Source organism: Peromyscus leucopus, chromosome 10 (assembly GCF_004664715.2).
Source record: "Peromyscus leucopus breed LL Stock chromosome 10, UCI_PerLeu_2.1, whole genome shotgun sequence".
Taxonomy (NCBI): domain Eukaryota; kingdom Metazoa; phylum Chordata; class Mammalia; order Rodentia; family Cricetidae; genus Peromyscus; species Peromyscus leucopus.
Genome location: NC_051071.1, coordinates 92,943,630 through 92,955,633, shown reverse-complemented (window position 1 = coordinate 92,955,633; position 12,004 = coordinate 92,943,630). Strand labels below are relative to the sequence as shown.

Sequence of the window (12,004 nt, the reverse complement as noted above, 5' to 3'; positions counted from 1 at the left end):
AGGTGGCTGCCAAAAAGGGAAGAATGTTTATGGCAGATGTGGTGCATATATAAGCACATATGTGTATGTGGTGAGGGAAGAAGTGTGATGTAAGTATAGCTATAGCCTTAAGGACAGTGCATCTAGGCGAGAGGTACACAGGTGCTCCTTGGGCTATACTTTGAATTCTTTTGTGGGTTTGACATTTAAAAACACAGTTAGGTAAAAATTAACAAATCAAGCAAAACCAATGAATAATAAAAAAATTTCTTTCTTTAAAGAATTTTTGTCTTAATTATATGTAAATAATTAACATATACTATATATAAACTTCTTGTACATGAATAAAATAAGCACAAAAATTAACTGCTCTGCTGAATGAAATAACCTCCTCAGGTACACAGTGGGGGGAATAACCAACTGATGATCTAAGGCTACTTAGCTTCAGTAAATGCTTGATTATTTGTCCATTTTCTTTATTGGGGAGACAGATAATCCAGAAGAGAAAATAGACAAAAATTATAGAAAATAAACAAGGATGACCTCTAAACCTAAGGCACATTCTTTTTTTTTTTTTTTTTTTTTTTTTTTTTTTTTGATTTTCGAGACAGGGTTTCCCTGTGTAGTTTTGGTGCCTGTCCTGAATCTCGCTCTGTAGACCAGGCTGGCCTTGAACTCACAGAGATCCACCTGGCTCTGCCTCCCGAGTGCTGGGATTAAAGGCATGCGCCACCATTGCCCAGAGGCACATTCTTTCAACATTTTATTTAACAGATTTTGTTACCTACTCAGAATTTATTTTAATTATGTTGGTGCTAGGAATCGAATGCAGGGCTTTGCTCATACTTAGAAAGGGACCTGACAATGAGCAACACCATAGACTCAACCTTTTAGTTCTCACTGATCACACTTGTAAAATACAACTTTAAACTGATAGTTTTAACTTTCCTACACACAGTTCATCTAACTATTGGTCTTGCAATTAACAAATTGAATCATGCAAAGGAACTTAGTCAAAAGTTATGAAAGATAATGACATAATCAGAAACAGAGGATCCCAGACATTTATCTTACTGCTACAGATATTCCATGTCAAAATTTTTTATATTTAGCCAGGTGTGGTGGTGCATGACTTTAATCCTAGCACTTGGGAGGCAGATGCAGGCAGATTTCTGTGAGTTCGAGGCCAGCCTAGTCTACAGAGTGAGTTCCAGGACAGCTAGGGCTACACAAAGAAACCCTGCCTCAAAAAAACAAACAACAACAACAAAAACTTACTTATATTTGAACAAAGGAATTTTGTTTCTATATTTGTTTCTCATATTTATTTTTTTTCCCAAATGGAAAACTCATTAAAAGCATCAAGGGAAAAAACATTCAATGTACGATTCATTCATTTTCTGATTTCTTATGTCTTATCTGGCCATTAATATATGGAAATTCCTTATTAAATTACTGCTTAGATGTTCTAGGTGACTTAATAAGAACTAGAAGTTTAATAGCTATTGTATATTATTTAATGAAAGTTTCATGCCTACAACCTTAACAAAAAAATTTATTTACTTTTTTTATTTCTTTCTTGCTTTTTGAAACAAGGTCCTTAGCTGGCCTAGAACTCACTGTATAGATCAGGTTGACCTCAAACTTTTGGAAAACTCTTCACCCAAGTGCTAGGATTACAGGCAAGGGCTACTATGCTTGACCTGCATACTAACTTTTTAAAATTAAGTTTACCCTTACATATGTAAATGAACTGACAAGACACTAAATGTTAAAGAATTGTTGAATTCTATAGGAAGAACTATAAAGTGATGGCTAACATTACATTTAAGGTTTAGACTTAGTATGCTTGAGAGACCAAAAAGCACCTCTAACATGAAAGCCCCTTGTTGTGGGATAACCTTTTTATACACTGTGAAGATGGCTGCTTTACCTCATCTGCATAAGGCACCTTCTGATAGGTTTAATAAAGACCTGAACAGCCAATAGCTAGAAGGAGAGGATAGGCAGGACTTCTGGTCAGATATAGGAACTCTGGGGAGAATCTGAGAGGTGAGGATTAGCCAGTGAGACATAGGGGAAGTCAGATGTGCAGTATAGAGGAGAGATAATAAACCACATGGCAGAACATAGATTAATATAAACGGGTTAATTGAGCTAGTTGGAAACAAGCCTAAGGAAAGGCCAAGCTTTCACACTTAATAAAAATTCGCCATATCATTATTTGGGAGCTGGCAGTCCAAAGAAAGTCCAGCTATAGCCCCTAGCTTAGAGGCAATACCCTAGCAGCCCATTTCCTTTTTCTCTCAAATGTTGAAAACTATTCTTAAATTGTCTGCTCTTGTAAAATTTGCTGTTCTACTAAATAGTAGGTCATAAGACTAACTGTTATCTCTGCTTTTGTAATCAAACGTGCTTACTCTGATCAAAAAGATGACTAGAACAACTGTAAGAAATATAATTAGACCCTGCCTACACATAGACAAAATATATACAATCTTGTGGCTTTTCCTTCATAAGCCTTCATGAATCTTGGGAGCACTCTCAGGTACAGTCCTGGCCCCACACTGGATGTCAGTATCTAAAATATAAAGCCTTTTATTAAAATATATTTATGGTCTTGGTGAATCTCTAAGTGACCTCAGACCCATAACAATAAACAAAGATGTAATTGTTGGGCTGGGGAAGATAGCTCACAATAAGCATGGGGATCAGAGTTCAGATTTCCAGTACACATATAAAAAGCCAGGTATGGCAGCATGCATGTGTATATAATTCTAGCATTAGGAAGGCAGAGACAGGCAGATCACTGAAGCTCACAGGCCAGACTAAATAGCTGCTTCAGGTTTGATGACGTATCCAATCCCAAAAAAATAAGATTGAGGAAGAGACCTGATTTCAACTTCTAACCTCCATACACTCATATGCACATGTACTATACACATACACAAATATTCTCTTTCTTTCTCTCTCCCACACCCCCAACCCTGAAGACATAATTGTTTGCATAGGTATACACAATCACAAAATGGGTTATAAACAGAATTCTAGGCAAAAAGTAGGTATCTTTATATTCAAACTATTTATGGTACAAGATGGCAGTATATTTAGACTTATTAACGCTAATAAAAACATAATGAATATATAGTAGTTCTTCCATATTCACAAGGGAAACATTTCAAAGATTATAAAATAATAAATATACTGCTTTTTCAAACAGACACAAATGTACAAATTTAATGCCTTTTCTATCTTAATTAAGTACTTATCATGCTCTGTGGCTCCAGCTTTTATAGTATGAGGTACAAAAGTAAAACCATGCCAGGCGGTGGTGGCGCATGCCTTTAATCCCAGCACTCGGGAGGCAGAGCCAGGTGGATCTCTGTGAGTTCAAGGCCAGTGAGATCCAGGACAGGTACCAAAGCTACACAGAGAGACCCTGTCTCGGGGGGGGGGGGGGGACCTTTGTGCAGATGTGTGTGTGTGTGTGTGTGTGTGTGTGTGTGTGTGTGTGTGTGTGTATGTGTGTGCATGCAGGTACTCTCAGAGGCCAGAAAAGGAGGGTATGGGATCAGAGTTACAGGTAGCTGTAACTGCCCCACAGGCTGCTAGAACTGAACTCAGGTCCTACGCAAGAGCAGTACACACTCTTAAGTACTGAGCCATTTCCTCAGCTGTTTAATTGACATTTATATATTATAATTTTAATAATTTATTGGGAAGAAAACCATAAAAATGTCTGTAATAGTAAAATAGAGGCCTGATAAGATGGCTCAGCAGGTAAAGATTCTTGTCTCCAAACTTGATTACCTGGATTCTATTAATTTTTTTTTTTTTTTTTGGTTTTTTCAAGACAGGGTTTCTCTGTGTAGCTTTGCGCCTTTCCTGGAACTCGCTTTGGAGACCAGGCTGGCCTCGAACTCACAGAGATGGGCCTGTCTCTGCCTCCCAAGTGCTGGGATTAAAGGCGTGGGCCACCACCGCCCGGCCTGAATTCTATTCTTAAGACTCATATGATAGAAGGAGAAAGCTAACTCTTGCATATTATCCTCTGACTTCACACTCATGGTATGGCATGTGTATGCATTCATACACACAGGCACAAACACACAAAAAGTATACTATACTAGCCTTGATTGTTTCTTCAGATACATGAATCTGCAATGATTTCAAAGCTTCATCTTTCTTCATATTTTCTTTTTCCATTTCCTGTAAACAAATTTTGGTAAGAAAAATGTGTTTGCAAATAAATATTGAGAGTATATTAAATTTATGTTACAGAAACATAAACAAAAATGTTAGCTTTTAAATAGTGCTTTTAAAAACATGACATTACCACTTTATTTTCTGTCAAGAGTCTATCTAGTGATTCAAGGTGATGTTGTTTACATAGTATATCTTGCTGCAAAATGGACATAGTCTTTTCTTGCTCTTTGAATTGTTGATCTCTTTTCTCTAGTTGAGTTTCAAGCTAAATATAAAAACGGGATTTTCATGTTATAGATTTAAAACACTGGGAACACTTTAAACATAAATATATTTGAAAGTAAGTAGATTTCTGCATTTTAGAAATTTCCTTCAATTTCTCTTATTTAAAAAAAATAAATCATATACCTATCTCGTTTCCCTTTCTTCCACCGTTCTTATTATTGACTAGTCTGTTTTTGTGCTTTTATTAAATATGTACAGTCATGAACAATATGGAGTACAATTTTGTCTTGAAATTTTACATTTACTATAACAATACCTTTAAGTTTTAACAATTTGCTTTTTCTTTTACTCAATATAGTTTCAGATGTTTATCTGTGTTGACATATACCGGTCTAGTTCATTTACTTTAGGAAGTACTATACTCTACATAAGGAATTATGGTTTACTTTGATATCTTGCTTTAATTTCTGCAACAATGTTGTAATAACACCCTTTATACAAGTCTGTTTATTCACATGTGTAAGAGTTCCCCTAGAACAAATCACCTAGAAATGGACTTCCTATTGTTAGGATAGGCACATTTTCATTTCAGTAGGTATTCTCTTCCACGTACATCAAAATTTTTCTCTCTCTCCCTTCACCTTTTATTACTATGGGTTTTTAAGACTGGGTGCCACCCTATCATACTAACAACAAATGAAGATTACACTTCGTGTCAGTGTTTGCCATTATCACTCTTTCCTCTCACTCTCTACCTTTACATTCTAATAAGAATTAAATGGTATTTTATTGTCTTTGTCTCGTTTTTTTGAATTTAAGGTACTTGCCTTCTTTGTCAAATGAGTTTGAAAGTAGTTCATCTTCTTCTAGTAGACTATATAGTATCAGTGTATTCCATACACATAAAGAAGAATTTACCAGTGAAACCACATAGACTTGAAATTTCTTTTGGAAAAATGTGAAACTATGTTTCTTTTATTTTGTTTTGAAAAACCAGATCTCATTATATATTCCTGGCTAGTCTGAAACTTGCTATATAGACCACACTGACCTTGAGATCATGGAGATCCACCTTCTTCAGACTACCAAGTGCATTCTTCAGTTTGTTTTTATCACTTTGTGTTTTATGGTCTACAATAATATACCTCTGTGGTGATATTTTATTGGTGCTGAAATGTGATATTTTAAATAAAGTTTGCCTGGAGATCAGAGATCATAGTCAGCCATAAACAAAAGTCAGGCTGTGGTAGCACACGCCTTTAATCCAATCACATGGCAGGCAGAGTCTCTATGTGTTCAAGGACACAGCCAAGCATGGTGACACAAGCCTTTAATCTCAGTACCAACCATAGAGACCTGGAGGTCTGTATGACAGGCAGTGACGAGGAAGTGATGTGGCTGGGCAGAGCCAGTGAGAAGGCAGAACAGGAAGGCAATAAAGGCACCCCTGTATTTGGCTCTGTGTTTCTCATTTAATAAGACTATTTAGAAATTCGACTACATACCTCTTTTTTTTAAGTTCTAGCTTTCCTGGAACTCACTCTGCAGACCAGGCTGGCCTTGAACTCAGAGAGATCCACCTGCCTCTGCCTCCCAAGTGCTAGGATTAATGGTGTGTGATGACTGTGGCCCACATGATATACCTCTTTTATTCCTAACTCTTTTAAACCTCTAGGTCTAACTGATTACCAGTTTATAAATTTTCATGAACACTTTTAAAGATTCTCTTTATTGAAGTATTCTTTCTTTTTTTAAAAAGGCAGGAGGGGGCATTACATTGTATTTCTTTTTGTGTACATGTGTTTAAGTGCATGAAGGTTGGAAGACAACTTTCAAGAGTCAGTCTCTCCTTCCACTATGTGGGGTCCTGGAATTTAAACCCAATAATCAGGCTTGGCAGTAGGCAGATGTATCTGCTGAACCTTCTCAGTAGTAGAGTACCTGGTTAGTATGTACAATGCCCTGGATTCCATCCCAGAAAACAAAAAATAAAAAAAAATAAACAAACATTGGAGCCGAGTATAGTGATGGTACAGTCTTTAAGCCCAGGACTTAGGAGGCAGAAGAAGACAGATGTCTGTGAGCTCAAGGCCAGCCTGGTCTACACAGTGATTTCCAAGACAGACAGCAATTCATAGTGAGGCGCGCGCACACACACACACACACACACACACAAAACAAACATCAGGACATTGTTTAGAAAGAATGAGATTCTTATTATAGGTTTTGCCATTTATTTCTCTATGCCTTTGTTTCTTTATTTGCACTTAAAGAATTTTGGGTTAGAGTGTTTAAGGTTCTTTTTAGTACTAAAAAATATATAACTTACGCGTTCAATCTGTTTTTCCATTTCTTTATGCTGTTCAAAGTGAATTTTCTTTGCTTTTTCAAAAGCAAAACAAATTTTCTCATGTTCTGTATTGATATTGGATTCAAGGCTTCTTATTTTTTCATTCTTCTCCTAGAAATAAAAATATTGGGAAGAATATAACTAAAAGCCTGTTTTAGATAAAAATACATGAATCTACCAATAAACCTTCCCACTAACAGGACAAATCCATAGCTCTCACAAGCCTCAAATCCAGCTGCTGGTCTTGCTAGAACAATGACTTCTTAGACGGGACAGATCAGGAGTAGAGGAGTTGCCCTGGGTCAGAGGGCTGTGGCTGGACACTATCTCCAGGGAACCTATTATTTAAAACTAAAATACTCTGGGGGTCTGCACAAATGGAACAATCACAACTCAGGAAGATTAAATTCGACCTGCCACAACCCCAGCTGAGAGAGAGACTTGGGATGATGCAGTTGTAAGAACAGAAGGGCAGGCCACTAACAAGCTGAAGGGTAGGAAGGAGGAGGCCTCTTAGGCAGTGAACTGTGCTGGGAAAGGGAGCTTTGCCATTAGCAGCCAGGAACAGGTTTCATCAGCTGAGAATAATTCTGAAGAATGAGCACTGTGAGCCTGAGATTGGGGGAGTGTGGGAATTGACAAATCTTTGGAGCTAAGTTTCTGTACTGACACTCACTGATGTAGGGGCAGAGAACTCTGAAATTCCAATGGACTACTCGAAACCCACAGCTACATCCATCCAGCAGGGTGATTAATACTTAGCAAATTTAAAAATATAAAGGTAAAAAGCAGTTCTACTCTTACACATCTCAGTACTCAGACTGCTTTCCCCAACTTCCAGGGTATTTAGGAGAAACCGTACAGCTACATCATTAACCACTCCAACGAGTACAAACCAGGGAGTCTCCAGAAGGTGAGAAAACCTGTCCCACTCACAGCCTGCAGAGCAGAGTGGGCAGTAGACACTCTTACTGTGTAAGAATGAAAGCTATTAAGTGACAACAGCTCTGGCTGGACACCAGACAAAACAGAGTCACAGGAAACACAAGTGACTTGTGTAGCTGGGTGGCTGGCTCCTCCTCCTCTCTTGTTCCTTCCTCCCCCTCCTCGCAGATTTCTCCTATATATTCTCTCTGCCTGTCAGCACCACCTCTGGGATTCTCTGGGGACCTACTAATCTAAAAATATTAAAAAAAAAAAAAAAAAAAAGATTACCTGGAGGCTACCAGCCTAGCTGTCCAGTAAAGGAGGTAGGTAATCTATAGTTCTCCATTTTCTCCTCTCTTCCAAATCCAATCCTCCAGTCTCATCCATTGTCTACAACACATCTCCAATGGATAGTACAGACCTTCCCCTCCAATCTTCCCTCCTCCCACTCACTGTTTTATCCCAGCCCTGAACCCCAGCAGGTATTTCCTGGGAACCCCACAAACTACTCTGGCTAGGGAAGCAGGAAGGCTAACTGCAGATCTTCACCTCTCCCTCTGTTCCTCCAATCTCATCCCAGCTTTGTAGATTACCTGCTGTGGACGCTCTTCACTATCTGTTCCTATTCTTAGGGGACCAAGAAAATTCTGTTGAAACATCCTGATTATTTTCCTTCTGTGATTCCTGACCCCAACTAACCCCCACCCAGGCCCATTCCTACATGTCAGCTTCCAATACCCAGAAACACATAGGAATTTCATACCAGGTAACACACAGCCACCACAATCTCCTAAGAACCAGAGGGCAACAGAAACCAAAGAACAAAACATACATCCAACAAAGACAAGACCAGATATCAGCATCTAGAATTACAATCTTGAAAAAATAAAGTCATAGAATTGCAATCTTCCCAAACCCAGATGCCTAGATATTAGCATAAAAACACAATCAATAACAGCAAAGACAGTATGTCCCCACTAGAGCTCAGCAACCACACACAGCATGCGGCGTGAATCCTAATTGGTCTTAATAATAAAAACACGGAGTCAGATTTAAGGGTAAATGCTGAAAGATCAGAGAGAGAAAGGAGCAAGCCACAGCCACTTCTAAACTCTACTGAATCCTCAGACCAAAAGGGCTGAGCTCCTGTCTCCGCCCTGCCTTATCACTTCTTCTTTCTGCACAGCCATATCACTTCCTGTATCCTCCTCCCAAGTGCTGAGATTAAAGGTGTGTGCCACCACTGCCTGGCCTCTAGTGGTTAGCTCCACACTCTGATCTCAAGGCAAGCTTTATGTTTTAGAACACAAACAAAATATCACCACAACAGCAAGCCCTAACTACTGAAACATAGCTGAAGCATAAGAAAAATCGCCTTAAAATCGCCTTTATAAATATGATGGAGATTCTTAAAGGAGAAATGAATAAATCCCTTAAAGAAGTCTACGAAAACATAAGCAAACAGTGGAAGAAAAAAAAAAGTTCAAGACCAGAACGTGAAAATAGGATTATTAAAGAAAACCCAAACTGAGGGAAATCCGGAAGTGAAAATTTTAGGAACTTGAACAGGAATCTTGAACAGATAAAAGGAAAACCTTACCAACAAAATGCAAGAGATAATCTCAGGCATTGAATACAACAGAAGGAATGGATACATTGTCAAAGAAAATGTTAAATCTAAACAAGCTCCTGGCACAAAATGTCCAGTCAGTCTGGGACACTATGAAGACCAAATCTAAGATTAATAAGAATAAAGGAAGAAGAAAAAACACAGGTCTGAGGCAAAGAAAATATTTTCAACAAAATCATGGAAGAAAACTTCCCTAATTTAAAGAAGGAGGTGTGTATCAAGGTACAAGAAGCATACAGAACACCAAGTAGACAAGATCAGAAAAGAAAATTCCCTTGGCATACAATAATTAAACCACGAAATGTACCAAGTAAAGGAAGCATATTAAAAGCTTCAAGGAAAAGATACCAAGTAGCATATAAAGGCAGACCTATAAAAATGATACCTGACTTCTCAAAGAGACTCTAAAAGCCAGAGGGCCTGTACATATGGTCTGCAGACTCTAAGTGTTCTGTTGGAACTTCCAGCTCACTCCTGCTTGATCCAGAAAGCCCCATTCCTTTCTCCCTCTCCCTCTCTCTCTCCAAAACACACCAAAAAGCCCAGTTCCACCTTCTTAGCGGCTATGGCAGCTCCTCCCCTGAAGTTGCCAGGAGCCCAAATCCACACCCAAGCATTCCAGCTTTTAACCACACTTGGGCACAAACCAGGCTTGTGGTGGACATGCTATCACCCCTCAGCTACAAGCTATATAAGCTCCCTGCTTTAGATTGGGCGGGTGACTTCTCCTACCTTGATCTCTGGGGCTGGAGAAGCCACCCGTGAATGGCTGTGCTCAAATAAATCTGTCCTTTTACTTTTTCAATTCCGCTTAATCTGGCTTACTGCATCAGTGGAGAACACCACATTATTATTATTATTATTATTACTACTACTACTACTACTACTACTACTACTACTACTACTACTACTACTACTAAGATACCACAGATGCCAGCCCAGATTACTACACCCGGTAAAACTTTCAATCACAACAGATGAAGAAAGACATTACATGACAAATTTAAGTGGTATTAATCTACAAATCTATCCCTACAGAAGGTATTAGAAGAAAATTCCAGCCTAAAAGAGGTATGATGGCTACTCTTGGTTGCCAATTTGACAACATCTGAAATTAACTAAAAGCCAAATGACAGAGGGATTCCCCCCCCCTTTTTTTTCTTTTTGGTTTTTTGAGACAGGGTTTCTCTGTGTAGCTTTGGAGCCTGTCCTGGAACTCACTCTGTAGACCAGGCTGTCCTAGAACTCATAGGGATCCACCTGACTCTGCCTCCCGAGTACTGGGATTAAGGAGTGCACCACCACCACCACCACCACCACCACCACCACCACCACCACCACCACCACCACCACCTGGTGGATCTTTTTTCTAAATTAAATCATTTGAAAATGAAAGATCCACCTTTAATCTGGACCACACCATCTGCTGGCAGCCTATATACAGGACATGTAAGAAGGAAGCTCTCTCGCTCTCTCTCTCTCTAAGAAGGAAGCTCGCTCTCTCTCTCTCTCTCTCTCTCTCTCTCTCTCTCTCTCTCTCTCTCTCTCCCCCCCCTTGCTAGCAAGTCCATTTCCTCATTGGCGTTACTTCAGGATTCCAGCATATACTGAAGATCAGCTGAGACATTCAGCCTTGTAAACTTAACAACTACTGGATTCTTGAACCTTCCATTCATAGGCAGCCAATGCTCAATTAGCTGGACCATAGCCTGTAAGTCATTTTAATAATTTCCTTTTTATTTAGATAGATAGATAGATAGAGATTCTATAATGCCTGTTACTCTAAAGAACTCTTATTAATACAAGAGGTTAATCATACCCAAGAAAACACAGGGAATAAATAATCATAGACCAGCAAATCAAAAGAGGGAAAACACATGTGTGCACACACACACAATATAGCCAAAAAACAGGAATCAGCAAACAATGCTCACTGATAACTCTCAATATTAGTGGTCTCAATTCTTCCAAAAAACCAGAAAAATAGAACAGATTAAAAAACAGGATCCACACTTGTGCTGCATCCAAGAGAAACACTTTAACATCAAGGATAGACATCACCTCAGAGTAAAAGGATGGAAAAAAAATAATCCAAGAAAACAGACCTAAGAAGAAAGCTGGTGTAGCCATTTTCAAATCTGACAAAATAGAAAATTAGTTTTTCAAACCAAAACTATTCAGAAGAGATAGAGGACACTACATACTCATCAAAGGGAAAATATACCAAGAGGATATTACAATTCTTAACATCCATGCAACAAGCACAGGGCACCCAAAATCATACAAGAATCATCATTATATCTTAAATCATGTATCAAGAAGAGATAGAGGACACTACATACTCATCAAAGGGAAAATATACCAAGAGGATATTACAATTCTTAACATCCATGCAACAAGCACAGGGCACCCAAAATCATACAAGAATCATCATTATATCTTAAATCATGTATCAACCTTCACACACTGACAGTGGGTGACTTGAATACACAATGTTCAGCAAAGTAACAGGATACAAAATTAACAATTTTGGGGAAGCAATACATTTCACAATAGCCTGAAAAAATATATAAAATAAGCAGGGAGGTGGTGGCATACCCCTTTAATCCTAGGCAGAAGTAGGCTGATCCCCGTGAGTTTGAGGCCAGCCTTGTCTACAGATCAAGTTCCAGGAGATGCTCCAAAGC

General features: G+C 38.7%; 1 protein-coding gene across 11 annotated transcripts in view; it reads right to left on the bottom strand.

Annotated features, from left to right (window-relative positions):
- The window catches only part of Ccdc18 (coiled-coil domain containing 18), a 119,377-nt gene that overhangs the window by 50,963 nt on the left and 56,410 nt on the right, over positions 1-12,004 (bottom strand). For 10 of the 11 annotated variants that reach the window (XM_028867405.2, XM_028867401.2, XM_028867406.2 and 7 more), the window contains 3 exons: positions 6,740-6,871; positions 4,316-4,450; positions 4,111-4,188 (listed from right to left, as the gene is read on the bottom strand). In XM_028867405.2, coding sequence (XP_028723238.1) covers positions 4,111-4,188; positions 4,316-4,450; positions 6,740-6,871 — 345 coding nt within the window. The remainder of the gene's footprint in view (positions 1-4,110; positions 4,189-4,315; positions 4,451-6,739; positions 6,872-12,004) is intronic. The other variant, XM_037209289.1, reaches the window with a different exon arrangement.